This window comes from Muntiacus reevesi, chromosome 8 (assembly GCF_963930625.1).
Source record: "Muntiacus reevesi chromosome 8, mMunRee1.1, whole genome shotgun sequence".
NCBI classification, from domain to species: Eukaryota; Metazoa; Chordata; class Mammalia; order Artiodactyla; family Cervidae; genus Muntiacus; species Muntiacus reevesi.
Window position 1 is genome coordinate 75,047,576 of NC_089256.1, and position 15,743 is coordinate 75,063,318.

The 15,743-nt window shown below is 38.9% G+C and overlaps 1 protein-coding gene across 13 annotated transcripts in view; it reads left to right on the plus strand.

Annotated features, from left to right (window-relative positions):
- Window positions 1-15,743, plus strand: part of MECOM (MDS1 and EVI1 complex locus) — a 614,971-nt gene that overhangs the window by 542,922 nt on the left and 56,306 nt on the right. For 11 of the 13 annotated variants that reach the window (XM_065943617.1, XM_065943614.1, XM_065943616.1 and 8 more), the window contains one exon: window positions 8,832-8,966. In XM_065943617.1, the coding sequence (XP_065799689.1) occupies window positions 8,832-8,966 (135 nt within the window). Of the gene's footprint in view, window positions 1-5,462; window positions 5,953-6,112; window positions 6,193-8,831; window positions 8,967-15,743 lie in introns of those variants that run through there. The other 2 variants (XM_065943620.1, XM_065943621.1) reach the window with 2 other exon arrangements.

Consider the following 15,743-nt stretch of genomic DNA (forward strand, 5'->3'; position numbering starts at 1 on the left):
TAAAAGATCAAATAGACGATTATGTTTGTGTAGTTAATTAATGAAAAGGGAAGTAGGTAATGATTCACTCTGAGAACTTTTCTATCACAGTATCTTGGATCCCATGCTGGAAGGACAATAACGGGGTGCTAATTCTGAACGCACACAGGGGCGTCCGACAAAGACACAGAGATTTGTAGGAAATCAACCCTCCAGCAGTCCTGGCAAGCCAGACTGACCCTAGCAAATGAAAATAATCAAAAGTAATTAGAAGCGTGCTGGACTGCTCCTCGGAGAGCCGGGCGGGAGAGTAAACATGCCTGAATCCCTGAGCCACTGCAAAGGCCCACGTCTGAGCGGTTACGTGCCCTGACCTTGTCCACATAAAGACGTGATTTATGAAGTGCAGGGCACAGCAGCAGGGCTTCTGTCTTCTCCTGGAGAACCAAATTACTGAGGTGGAGATTAACATGCTTTCAGTCGGGCCCATTTCCAGACCAAGGGAAATTTTTTATTTACATTTTTTTTACCTTTAATTTCCTCTTTTCTTTTCTTTCTTTCTTTGTTAAACAGTCCCCCCACCCGTATAGATTAAAAAGAAAAAAATCAGACCAAGTTCATCAAAAGGAACCAGAAATCTCTCTCCCTAGCAGTGGTGATAATGTATGTTGGTGATCTGACATTCAGACACTCAGAGCTCTGTTTGTTTGTAAATTCTTATTGTGCACCACTCTTTTGCTGGGTCTGCCTGCCCAGCATCACAGAATTCACTTTCAGGTTTAGGGAGTCAAGCTTGTGGACTACTCTGATTAAAACGTATAAATTAAAATTAAACAAAATATTCTCTTTGATTCCATGGCTTTCCAATCTAGTTTGTCTTGTCTAAACATGATGTTTCATTACAAGGTTTACCTATTAAATGAAAAGATTTGAGAGAAAAAATTGTCGGTGGTTAAGAATTTGGGGCAAGGAAAGAAGAGAGGCAAATTGGAGCTTCTGTATTGGGAGAAATATTTATATGTAAATTAGTGGGAAGTCTCTTGAGTCCTAAAGATGCACTTGTATTTTTTTTCTTATCTTTGTCTCAGTTAAGTTAGGTAAGATTTTACAAAATCCTATTCTGACATGGAAAAGAAAGCATTGATTTTCTTTTTAAACACACATCAATATCCAGACATGAAGCTAATTTAATTAGCAAGCAGTTATTGTTCAGCCAAATGTCAATTTCTCAGATTATTTCATGCTTCTTGACGTGAACTGTATGCAGCAGGATTTAACAGGATCTCCATGAATGAAACTGCACTTGAGCAATGTAAAAATGCACTTGTATGTTCTTGAAAAGCTTAAAAAAAGAAAAAAAACAGTGTTAAAACAAAAATGTCAGGCTTGGAGTTCAGTGTATATTTAGCCTCCTCAAGAAAGCCAAAACTGCAGAATTAAGGGAACTCTACTTAGGCTGAGGTTATAAAGTGCCTTCCTCTATAAACTAAAAACATAATGTCAGGGTGAATGGGAACATACTTTATTAACTTTATGGTATTGAAAACTGCCAGCAAGTTGTCTTGTTTTTAAATATTGTCCTCTGCAGAGTGTTACAGGGCTGTTTGTCCACAGGAAGCCTATTAAAAGTGGACAGTGCAGTCATTTCATCTGGCTTTGGCTGGACTGCTTTTCTTTCCTTTAATGATGTGCTGGAATGTACCATGCCCATAGGGTCTCCATTAGCAGAACTTTTACTTCAGGGACAACCATGAAGTTTAAGGCTTAAAAGAGGCATCAGCTTACAGTCTTGTGGGAATCACTTGAATACTGGAGCACTAACTTCTTACTGCTTTAACTAATATATTGACTTATTTTAAATAAACAGTTACACAATGAAGGCAGAGCCAGTGGCCTTATTGGCAATCTTTGAGTCTTTTCAAGATTCTGCAGTCCACGCAGATGGGGGGAGGAAGGAAGGGGCCTGAGGAGGGTTTATGCCCTTTTCAGACCAGGAAGAAAACACACTAACCTCTCCCACGCCAACCCTTCCATCAGCCAAAGGTGGATCTTTGCAGCTCCCAGAAAATCGATCAAGTCACACTCCAACCTCGTATCTTCCAATGCCTTTTCCCTGGTAAACAACAATTAATAGAACAGGGCAGAAAAATCAATCAGTCTTTTTGGGAAAACGTTCTGAAAATATGATTCTTTTTTAAAAGCATTGCCGACAAGTCACTCTGTGTGTGACAAATCACTCCCTGCTTTTAAGCGGTACATTTGTTGTATGTTCTATTCTGTCCCCTTAATATTTAGATCATCTGTGCTGATACATGTTTGCAAATTAAAGCTGGTTTGAGATTATAGTAAAACCATTATTTTTAATAGCCCATTTCAAGGGCAACGCTAAACACTGCAGAACCCGCATGTTACTGATTACCGCTGAGCAGACAGCAGCTTTTGCAGATTAATTTGTAACTGGGAACTACTGTAAACAGATTTCACCAGAAATCCCAAGGAATCAAGGAAATTGGTGGTGGTATTTGTCTCCTTATATTTATTTATTGTTTTAGAAACCTCCTGATGGAGAGCGAGTTAACGGGGAGAAAAGCAAGCCCCCCTGAAAATACCTTTTCCTCCGGGCCCTCCGGCTCCTCTCTCTCCAGGTCACTTCTGATCAGGAGAGGCAGGACGGGGTCTTCTCCTAAAGGGTTATTACTGAAGTAGCCAGAGGCTCCTTTCATGAGAATTAAGGCTCTTCTAGCTACTCTCGCATTTCAGGACCCCATTTTTAAACTTCAAGTTGTGTCGTCAGGAAAAAGCGAGGTGACTGCCTTTTCGTGGAGGTATTATAATCAGAGGGGAGGGGTGGGTGGGGGAAGGAGAGAGAGAAGTAAAATTGAGATTTGATGTTTGCCCAGGCCTTTCAGTCTTTCTCCCAAGTTATTCAGTGGAGAACAAGACTGATGATGATATTAATAAAATAATAATGATGAGGCTAAATAATCGCCTAACTCTCCAGATCAATCTTTCAAGGACTCAGAGAGAAAGTGTCAACTCTTTTGGCTTTGTCTGGGAACGCGAATTTGATGCACAGAAATAGCCTGAGCTCAAGCTGCTGTCTGCCGGTCTGGACTGCAGGGTGCACGGGTACGGGCTGGAGGCTCCGGAAGGCTTGGGATCGCGCGCGAGGCGGAGGGCAGAGCCCAGCTGCACGCGCCCGGCGGTCGGCAGCCTGTTCACCTGGGTGGCTGGAGGCCGCAGACGCCGCGACTTAATCCGGGTCACAGCGCCATCTACCGGCGGGCTGGCGCATCTGCAAGTACCCAGACCTTGAAAGTCGCCCCGCCTCCCCCACCCGAACCCAATATAAGGGGAAAAACTCGGAGGCCCTTTCCACGAAATCCTAATTTAGCCAGGAGCTGCCACTGATCCCATACGAACTTTTGTTTATCCACCACCATTTCCTCCTTTTCAGAGCAGCTTTGTGAAGGGCAAGGCGGCGGGGGCCAGAGGCTAGGGCGGGGGTCTGGGGCGTTGAGCTCTCTCAGACCCCCTGATCAGGCCGCACTGTCTGAAGCAATCGGTTCCCCAGATTACTTGTATTTAATACACAATGCATCATAAAACAAATCCCTCATCCTGACAGGAAGAAAATAGAACAGCTCATAGCTCGAGCCGGTCCAATTTATGGCTAAATTAAAAAAAAAAAAAAGTCTCCTACAATGGGCAAGTTGAGGAAGGGCAGGAAATCAATGGCAGCAAACCGGGAGCTCTTAAAGGTTCTCAAGCGCCGAACTCTATGGGAATATCTGACCGGGTTTCAGGTTATTTACAAAGGATTTTTCCTGTCCTACCTACCACTGCTGTGCGATTTTCCCTCAAACAATGGCCATTATCTGAAATAACAGTTCAATGTCACAGATAACAGGCCACCGAAACGAATTAGTCACCACCTCATGTCATTTTCTCCCCCTCCCCACATCCCTCCCTTTTGTTACTATTTTTGTTTTTAAATCAGCATTTTGGGGAAATATAGATTGACTAGATTTACACGTCTATTTGCACTTGGAGAAAACAAAAAGGGACTTGTACCGTCTCTCCGTGTGCAGATGAGGTGGAACATAAATGCGCTTTCCATCCTCCCTTCACCCCGCCCCCTCAAGTATTCCTTGACTCGCTTACTTTGCTTAACTTTCCATTGTTGAGCTAAGTTGGATTTTGCCCATTTGTTTTTATGAATGGAGTTTGTGATAAAAAAGCGTTTATTTTCATTTAACCGGTGGATTTCACTAAAATGTCTAAGCTTGGCTAAAGTAAATCCATAGACACTTTTATTTGCCATGCATTCCCTATAGTCTTTCTTCCAGTCTTGTTTCTGGAATGTGTTGATAAAAACAGAACATATATATTAGAAAATCACTAATCACCGGGTATTACTTGTCCCCTCAAGCAACATTCATGAGATTAAAAGTTAAAAAATAATATGAGTTATCAAAATTTCTTAATTCCACTTTGGGGCGTTCATGATGTTTTAGTTAATGTATTAAAGAATATGACAAAAACTCACGAAACAATCGTCAACCTCTCTCGGCCCATAATAGGCTATCTGGGGAGGTTATATGCAAATAATGTTTCGGATTTTTAAAGCCCTTCTGAGAAAAATATGATTTAAAAAGTAGCATGCTCTTCTGCTAACCTGTGATAATGGAGGGAATAGAGTACGAATTTCAATGATAATAAATACTTAGCAAAAAACTGGAAACGTCTTTTCCAACTTTTTAGGCTACTGTTTCCTGAGAATTTCTAAACTAATGATATTTAGCATGAGCCACAGTCTCTTTCTTTAAACCTCATCTTCACCCCCTCCAGCAACCCACCCCCATTCTTGGAGCGCACACCCTCACACCCCGAAAACATTTTTCCACCCCATCACTCCCATCCCCCCCCCACACACACTTACACACACACACACACACACACACACACACACACACACTTACACTTGTGCTTTCGGGACACCTAAACAGAGGATATTTCCCTGGGGAAAGAAATCCTGCCAGGCGAGATCTCCCCATTGGTTGTTTACCCGGAGAAATCTACATGTTTAAGGGGGATGGTGCATCCGTAATCAGTCTAACCCTATAGGACTGAGTCTTAGCGACCTTTTTGTGACCTCTCCCGCCAGAGGAGGCTGCTGTCACTTTAAAAATTTACTGAAAGAGGAGCCCGTCTGGCTTCCGATCACTCTGGGGCGGCGGGAGATAGCTCCCTTTCTCCCTCGCCCCGGGTTCTTTCTGGATGGCCGAGCAGATCCTCTTTAAAGAGACAGTTCATGAAATAGAAACCCGGCGGCTGAGCTAGGAGTTGCGAAAGGGGACGATCCCGTGAGGGTCTACGACCAGGAAAGGCGCAGCGGAGGATCAGAAAGGGGGCTAGAGCTCCCCTCGCCTCCCCAGGCCCCCCACCTTTTCAAACTCTCCTCCTCCTGCCTGTATCTCTCCCCACCCCCCCACCCCTTTGGAACCGGGAGAGAGAAGTGGAAGAAGTTTTAGTGGGTTTCAGATAACTTTCATTACACATCGGGCTGATAAGAGCAAGAGAAAGTGAGAAAAGAGGGAGGTGATGTGAACCAGAAGGAATAGCTCGGAGCTCATTTAGGAAGGGGGAAAAAAGCCAAAACACACCAAACTCGGGTCACCCAGACAAGCGGAGACTTCATTTCTGGTCTTAAAAATACACTGTTGGCGGACAATAAATCTGAAACGCGTGGTCCTGGCGAGCAGATCCTAGAGACGGACAAAGTTATCAAAGACCATTCGGAAATCGAGACTCGAGGCTGTTTTTTTTTTTTTTTAAACATCTCGAAATGTGGCTCGGGATCGTATGAAAGGATTTTCGTGCAGGACAGCTGGGGGCTGCCGATTATTTTGTTTGTTTTAATTCTTCTGTGATTGCCTTTTATTGCTGAGTTGAGGCCATAGAAATCTTAAGGTAAGAGAACTCACTTAAAAAAAAACAGTCTTGGCGATGGGCATAGTTTGTTACTCGGGACAGTTTCCTGCCTTGGCACCCCTCTCGGGGCGCCCCCCGCCCCCAGGCGCCTTTTCCTCCTCGCCCGCGGTCTCGCCGAGCCCTGGGCTTATCTGCGTTGCCGGGACTGCCGGTTTCCTTGTTCCTTCTGCGCACCGGTGCGGTCTGGACGCGTCTCCGGGGTGGGTCGTCCGGCCTTCGGTGGGTCTCTCTGCCGGCTGTCGGCCCTCCTTTCCTCGCGCTCTTCTCCTCTTTCCCCTCCCTCCGTGTGTCTGTCCGTCGGTATCAGGGACGCAGAAGGTGGGGTTGCCAAAATCTGAATTCCTGGCACCGGCCACGCGACTTTGGAGCCGCTTTCGGCCGAGTCCCACCTTGCCAAGTTGCAGCTTTGCTGTCCAACCTCGCGTGCTGCTTCGCGAGCAAGTCACATTCGGACCCTTTGGCTAGGTTGTGGGGATTTTTTTTTTTTTTTTCTTTCGCTGTTGGTTTTTTGAAAGGGCCTTTCTCTAAAGTCCACCTAAAGGGAATTCTTTTTTTTTTTTTTTTTTTAAGCTATCTTTGGAACTTGACAGCTTTTAAAAACACAGGAGTGTGTTAGATGAAATGACGGAAGATGTGTTGTTACATTATTTTATTCAAGATTTCCGAGACGATTAAGACATTTGGGAGACAAATGCAGTTCTGTTAGCAAATCAAAAGCGAATAATTCACCCGGGGTCGGGGGCGGGGTGGGGGGGGGGGGAAGGTTTCTGGAGAAAGTTAAGCTTTTGTCTTGGGGCAAGAATACAGGGAATAAGAAAGTTAATATGTTGGTGAAATATTTGAATAATCATATTACATATATGTAAAAAGACATTCTTTGGAAATGAACCTGTTTTTAAATTAATTTCACTGTTGACAGTGGCAATGGCAATAATGTTAACACGGAGTAAAATTACACCTAGTATTTTTATGTGCAGTATATGCAATACTTAACTCTCTGCCCTCGCAAAAAGGGAATGCTGGAAAGCTAGGGGGATAGATGATTTTTGACTTTGAAATTAACAAGTTTTCCACGTCTTTCTGCAAATATGAAATGGAACTGGTGTTGCATTTCACTGACTTCACCCTATTTCCTTCATTAAATATTTCTCTAGTGTGTCAGTAGAACTGCTTTTTTTTTCCTCCCGCTAGTGAAGAAAATAAACAACAAAGATCAACCAGAAATCAAACAAACCAAAAAACAAAACAACAATCCCAACCTTTTACTATTTTAAAGTGTGTATTGCTGTTATTATTTATAATACTTCCAGACATCTGAGGAGAGGGTGAATCTCAAGTTGCCATTTAAGCTGCTCAGCATTGAGAGTTGAAGAAAACAGCTTAAAGTTTGTAATTTTATCAATGAGAAATTGTTCAAATCTGTTCTCACTAGAGAGGCTATTTAATATAGATTTTGTGTTGTTCTTAGTGTGAGAGGTGTCCTTGAAAAAGACTTGATGTGTGTGGATGTGTATGTGTGTGTGTAGCAATTATTACTCCTATCTTATGTTTCAATTTTTCTTTTTAAAATTATGGGACTACTTACTGCCCTTTAATTGCCTCATGGCCAAAGGCATATTCATAATGCCTCTTGACTAGGGCCCTCAGAGCACTGGGCTTCTTGAAGTTTGTGGTGAGTTAACCACTTGAATCTGTAACTGAGTGATTACCTGAATTCTGTGCAAAATTACTTTTGGTCTATACACACCAGAGTTTAGTTTTAACTTTTACAGGTATAGATACAGCAGAGTTCTGAGGGGGAGGGGGTTATTTAATTCATCAATTAATGTTCTGGACTATAGTGTTTAGTCTTTGATAGGAAACGTCCTCAAGTTTGGGTTAACTGATTGACATTAACATTACCAGACTTTCTAGTTATTCACCATCAGGTCAACAACTCTGCAGCTTTTAATATTGGTGTTTAACAACATTGCTGCTAGTGAATCTGAATAGCCTCCTTTAAGTAGACACAACTTTAAAAATGGACATTTCCCATTTCAGTTTTAGTTTAATAGGTATCCTGAGTAGTGATTAATATTTAACATAGGTCAAATGTAAAATCTCATGAAAAATAACAATACATAACCATATATAATGATGGCAATTTATTACAATATTTGTATATATTTTTTACTTGTTCACAAGCCAGTTTTGGTGTTTAACTTACAAAACATTAAACTGAAATATGCATTGGCATAGTGTACCTAAAACTTTAGGTTGACATATTTTGCACAAGTGTTTACCAATTATTTATTTTCATTTGTTTTTCTTTGGTCAGTAGCATCAATGAGACAAATCTTGCTCTCTTCTTCAGATAAGGGTGTGATTTGTTTCATTGTAGTGCAATACAAACTAAAAAGGAATTTGACAATATTTAGATTTAAGTTTTAAATTGCATTAAAGTACAAAAATGTGAAAGTATATACTTACAAGGGAAGACTATCTTAACATAAAATATTGACTTCTACAGTTTAGAAATATTATGTTAATATATGGTGTTCAATATTTTTTTTGTAAAAATCACATTGGACAAAATAGCACTCTTTTATGCAAAATAAGGAATCTGACATTTTTGAAGCCAATTGATCAGTTTCTGTAGTAATTTACAATTGCTTTGTTCCTTTAAAAGCAGTACCGCTGCCACCTCTAAGATAACTTACTATTATTCCTTCTGTATTAATGTGCATGATGTCTGACTTCTTTTCTCATAAGGATTCGAAGTAGGAAACATACATTTGAATAAAATATTTTCAAGCAATTAATTATTCTAATGAATGAACTGATATAGAAATCGATTGTTCTCATCTTCTTCTTTCTAGATCTTAGATGAGTTTTGCAATGTGAAGTTCTGCATAGATGCTAGTCAACCAGATGTAGGAAGCTGGCTCAAGTACATCAGGTTCGCTGGCTGTTATGATCAGCACAACCTCGTTGCATGCCAGATAAATGATCAGGTATGTTGTAAAGATTTTCTTGTCTTTCTTGGAGAGCACTAAAGTATCAGTGAAGCCTGAAGAATAAAAATAACAGTGAGTTGCAGTAGACCCTTGTGGCCTGTTTTTTGATATGGTGAAAGGTAATGCCCAAATATAAGATGCAGAATAAAGTAATTTTCAGTATTACTTTCTTTCAGTACTTCTTTTTTGGGTAGTTTCTTTACTTTGTGCTAGTAAAACTTCAGAAATGCTCTAGTAGTCTGTGTATGACTGAATGATTTAAAAACTGAATACTACTTATTTATAGGTATTCTTTACCAGTTTTTCTTTGCCTTCATAATAAGGAGTCATTCACACAAAGTACTGAACTAATCAAGAACACTGAATTTTTGCAGAAATTGCAAGTGATACACTTGAAATATATAGATTTTATTTTAAATAGTAGGTAGATATAGATGTATGATCTATGTGTGCACTTATCTGATTATGCATTTGGTTTGCTTAATTATAAACAAGAGACACTTTTAGATTAATCAAATACATTTTCTGTTGTTGATGTGAATAGTTTGAAAGTATCACTGCTGGAAATTGCTTTATGGAAGCTCATGCAATGAGGTTAACTTTAATAACAATGACTATGAAACAAGATCATGAAAATATCATGAAACATATTTTGCACTCAATAAAGTAAGGTTATGAATCTTGTAACTTAGTATGATAATACCTAAAACAACAAGAAGTTCAAGCTGTTAATTTGTGTTTTATAAACATCATTGGGTTAGAATATAATTATACTATCATCATTTATTTCTTTTAAACCAATGGTTACCTAAATCAAGTATGTTTCAAAGATCATATTAAATTGGTTGCTTGGCAAATCTACTATAAAAATCACCACCAAGAAAAAGAAAAGTTTAAATTAGATGTTTCCAATTGAAAGCTGGTAAGTAATGCTAGCATCATATGGTCTATGACTCTATTTCAGTCATTGTTATGAGATTATTCTTTGGCATTTTACCAGCTACCAGATAATTTTTACTGACTAACCTGTATAAGAGGTAGTAAATTATAAAATTCACTTTAAATGGGAATTATTTAAAAATCTTCAACATATATCAAAAGTAATAAACCAATCAATTGTTTTTTCCCTTTGCCGTAAGAAAACAAGAGGCATTATTGGAACAAAGTAGATCATTATTAAATTACCTATTGATTATGAATGGAAAATATCCCAAGTCTATCATATGAGTTACTGTCACCATCAACAACAAACATTTTTTGAGCACTGACTATTTTGTCGATGTAGGAAATACATAGGTATTATAAATGGATGAATTGTGTATGTGATGTTTCTTTAAAAAGTAACTTGAACTCCTCAAAAGGCAGTTTTAAGATGAAATAATATAATTATATCATAATAATTATTTGGTATTCATATTTACTGACAATAAGAGCTATTTCCTTAAATAGACAAAACTGTTGTAGGACTGGTGAAAAGATGGTTGAAGAATGAGACTTGTGGATAATGTATTTTTTTCATTTAATATTTATGTCTAATTTTTTTTTTATAAATATGCTTTTGTCCTTGGGAGTTGTGATTACATTAAAAAGGGAAACTATTTTGTTATTCATAAGTATGAATTAGTTTGCTTATTAGAGTAGGCATTTATAATTTTCATGTGGTTACTTTTGAGGTTCACATTGTAAAATGCATTGCTTTCAAAAGAAAATATGCTGGTCTCATATCTTAATGAATAACATGTTTATGTATTTTAACTGAAGAATCAGGGAAACTAGCTAATTAGGAAAATCATAAAAGACCGATATTAGACATATACTATTATTTCTGTAAGTTCTCATTTTAAACTTATGTATTATGCTGGCAGAAATCTAAAATGGTAACAGAGTGCATATCAAATAACATAGTTGTGAAATTGACATTATATGGTCAAGTAAGTTCACCCATAAACAAGAGAGGAAAGTCAGAAGTAAAAGTCAGATTTGTGTGATAGGCATATATGCATACAATCATACTTAACCCAGTTTACAAAAGAGAGCAGACACCAAAATAGTGTATGTATATATTATAAACATACTCATCTTTAAGTCTATATGTATCTTTTCTAAAAGTCATTTAAGACTGGCAATTCCAGTCAGCTTTGAAATGTGAATGATAAAAGAGCTGACTAAAGAGATTCTCTAGGTCTATTTTTTCACTCTTTTCCGTGAGGAATAAGAGCTGCCAAATGGTGAATAAGCATAACTCATCACTTAATGAACGCTCCCATTGTGTGAGATATTTAATATCCAGGTATAAAGAGACACCCTAGATCAGGAGTAATTATGAAACATGAACAACATCAACTCACCTGCCCAACACAAAAGCAAATGAAGCACTCGACCAGAAACTGTAAAAAGTGTTTCTCTTTGCTCTGATTCTTAGATAGAGCTCAAGTTTATAAAATGAATTTTAAATAAGTCCAGGACTATAAAAAAGAAGAATTTTGGAGGAATCTTTCAACTGCAAGCTAGACACTGTGATAATTAGGTTACCTAGTGAAGAAAGATGACCTAAAATAAAAAAGAGGGTATAAATTACATATCTTTACTTTTGCAAAGATATGCATTTTTAGAAATTCTATTATTAAAGATCAAGTTTAGTCAATTTGGATCAGTTTTATAATGATGTGAAGGAGTTTTGTAAAGCAGAAAGAGTGTGTCTGCTGAAGATGATAATGCAGTTTGCTAATAGTGGTACAGTCAGAACATGCATTCTGGATAAAACTCATATTTGTTTTGTTTGGGGGTGATGAAGTACTTAGAAACAGCCTGGATTTTGATTTTCAGGTAAAGTTGATAAAGGATGTAATCTGTTTTGTATCATAAAAACAAAGGCTATTCAGTGAACGTTTTCCTAATACCTCTCTACAAGCATTTTATTTGAGGGGATTTTCCTGAGTTTAAATCTTCCAATAGAATTCTGCAAGTTGTTTTATTGCAGATTTTTTTTCCCAAGCCAGAGTGAGCTTTGCGGCAGCTTTCTTTCTTGACAGGGCTCCCTAAAAGACTCAAGTTTGTTGTTTTTAGATATCTTTTTCATTGCATGTTTTCAGAATTGTTGCAGTGACTTGTTTTGGAGATAGAAATTCTGAAAACACTGGCATCCTTGATAAACCATAATTTCTAAGTAGCTGCAGCTTCTGACTAATATCCTTATTCCCCCCTGAAAATAGTATATTAACTATAGTAATTTACCTTTGTGAATGATGGCTTCACCAAAGACACTAGTAAATTAAGTCACACTCTAGTCATAAAAGAGTAGATCCAGTAAAAACACCCAAGGTTCTTTATCCTTGAAATCCTAATGATCTTTTCCCTTATTCCATAAAGTTTCTTTACACTGTTACATAGCTGCACTGCTATGGCACAGCTTTTAGCTGGAAATATTTACTGAGAGAGACAATGCTTCAGTAAGTATTTTTGTACTTTAACGGTCTGAATTGTTCCTGGTTGTGGGTACAGACCTGGCACTGGAAGTAGCTCAGGGCAGGAGCAGAGGCAGAATGTTGGACGATGAAAGGTCTTTCCAGAAGAGGTCCTCAAGAGGACCAAATGTGCAGAGGAAGCATGAAAATCATTTATCAATTATTTAGAAGTTTCATTACAAGTGAAAGCATTCGTATGTCTAATGTCAGGTATACCAAACACCTAGATGATTTACTGAGTGTTTTGTCTTTTTAAAAAATCTGGATTCTCTGATGTCCTTTTCTTTGACGTCTTGTCGATTCCTTACTTTTACACCCATGCTGATGGATGGGTAGAGCATGTTGCGTTAGGTTTGGTCTCACCCTACTCCCACCTTTGCCTGCGTTCTTGGAGAAGCTTCCTCAGACCTCCATGTTGCCATACCCATCACCTAGATGAAAGGCAAGAGGACCCACAACCCACGCCCGGCCCCTAGCACCTTCGCATTAGGCCAGCTCTTATCTCGGACATGTTCACGAGCTTAGTGTACTTATGAAATAGCTCTCTGGACACAAGTTTTCCTCTGATACTTCTTCATGGTGAAATCATTTTGGTTGTAATCAGACAGATCGCTAAGGTCCTATTCGTGAAAGTGAACTTTTCGACTGACACAAGACTTACCTTTCCTCTCATGATTCCAAGAGCGATCTGGGCATGTACTTTGGGGTAATGTTTTATAGCTATGTGTGTATTCTGCACCACAGAAAGGAACACACTTTTATTCAAGCTCCTGGCCTGCCCTAACATGGTCTACAAGTGGAATAAAGTTCTCAGGAACCCAAGACATTATTAATCTTGTCATTTACACAAGGTGATAAGTCCTTTCATTTTTAAACAGGCCCTTGACAGCTGGTATTTAGTAAGTAGACCAAGAGAAGTCTGCCGTTCACTCTAAAGAAAGCGAAATGTGTCGATAAGAGATTATCTAATGCCCAATGTATATTTTGAAGAAGTAAGACCTAGAAGAAAGAGTGCCCCTCGGAGAATGCATAGTCAGAATTCCCTGAAGGGATGCTGCCAGCTCCCTGTGGTTGAGGAACAGCAGCAAGATCCTACAGTGTTTTCAGCTGGAATAGGCATTGTTCTCGTTTATGCTTTACCTTATAAAGTTTTAACTGCTTCCAGGACCATCATGGCTGAGTGGCACACCCGCCCTCCCTCTCCTTGGGCCCAAGTCATGGTGCTATCAGCCTCCTGGGACACTGCAACAGTATTATTATTGCAGGCTTATTATAGGCTCGATTATCAAGTTATTTTCTTTGGCTTTTAGGGAAAAAAAGCATGCCTGCATCATTCAATTAATGCAATTTGTGCAAAAAAGCAGGGGAGATCAACTACATAAAAGCAGAATATAGTATCTTAGTCTCTTTCTACTTTTTAAACATGTTTGCATCAAGTGTCAGGTAATTCGTTAATTTGCTCTTCCTTTAGAAGGATTTCTGTCCGCATTTTCTATGACCTCTTTTGATGTTAAAATTATTATTGGCTTTGGCCATTTTCTTTGCTTTGTTTTTAAGTCAAGTTCCACTTTTATACCAAAGTTATGCTCTGCTGTTTTAAGATGAATGCCAACTGGCATTACCCAGAGACTGGCTTTGTGAACGGTGCCTAAGCGGACTTTGAGGGGGTGTCGTCTGGCTGATAAGTTACTTCCTTCACCCGAAGATGAAACTGTCTCAGACATAGTTTGTCATTTGCTATTCACATGATAAAACAAATAACATCCCCTCCCCCCTAAAAAACTTCCATCATGTAATTGTGCCCAGCACACAGACCTGTCATAGCGCTACAGAAGGTAGGAATTTTTATGAAGATTGATAAAGCACATGAGTTCACTAAAAAGATGATCTGTGCATTTTAAGTAATTCATGTTTGTATGTACACAACATTTTATATACAGGAGGATCTCAAAGCATCACACCCATACTAGAGTCTAGCTATTTCTGGAATAGCACCAAAAAGTTAGGTGTCAGAATAGATCACAAGCCATCAAAGAGGAAAACGTGTTGGTTAAGAACACAAGAAATGTCTCCAGCCTAGTTAAAAACCCAAAGAAGATCTTTAGTTTCCTCTCTTTTTGAGCAGTCTGAAACTGTTGAGGATAATCAGTTTCATAGAGTCAGACAAAATGGCCACATTAAGGACAGGTGGCTAATGAATATTTCTTGTGGGGTCTATAGCGTGATCTTTAGAGGTTATTTAACAGGATGCTTGCAAAACTTCCAGGCTGGTTACACAACAAGCTCCAGGTCTAATAATAAGTGGATCTTTATCACTTGCCCTATTCTTGCGAACTAGAATCAACAGGCAATTCTCTCTGTTTTATTTCATCCAATAAATTATACTTGGCTTTCTTTTCATGTTATTATGGGAGAAATAAAAATGTGTGTGTGTGGGGGGGAGGCTTCTTCTCCATTAATATTTTTGTTCTGAAAGTAGCTAGTGTATATATATATATTTCTGGTTTGAAAGCAGATACAGCAAGACCTGTACCTGATATTTCTCTGTTAATATTTTCTAGTCTTTATACTGTTACCTTGAAGACAAATTCAGAATACTGTGTCTTTGGAGAAACTAAGAATGGTTTGCTTTAGCAAATCTTGGCCATGACAGTGTTTCCATTTTGTCGGGCAAATTTCCTTACATTCTGTTATTAATCTCTGTCTGCTGAATACACTTTTTGTTATCTCTTTTTAATCAGGATTAGAATGTGTAACAGGGTCCTTCTTTTAGAGGTGAAAAAACTTGACACCACTCCTGCCCTCCAGAATTGGGGTTCTCCACATTGCTGTGGATAGATCAGGGGTCTAGAGCACCCTTCCTAAAGCCAGCACGTGTGCACGCGTTGTCTCTGTGGGCTAGGTGTTACCTCTGCAGCACCAAGACTGACAGATGTGTTTATATCAAATATTGACTCTGTTCAGATGTGCAAACTGTCACTTACCTCCCCTCCCACCCAGCCTCTAAATGTTAAAGCTCCATTCACCTTTTCCTAGTCTCAGACTGGTATGAAGCTGTAGAAAATAAAGCATTCAGGCTGAATAGTGGTAGTTGGGAGAGAAGGAATCAACTATCTACTTCAAAGTGAAAAGACAGAAAAGACAGCAATAGTCTGAAAAAGTTGTCTTAGTACAGATTTTGCAGGGAGTACATTTCTCTATTATTTCAATTATTACAACTTCCTGAATAGGTTGAAGGTCACTCATAATTCACACTTCTGCCATTTTCAGACATGCCAAATGTAGTCTATTAAGCATAAATAAAACTTCC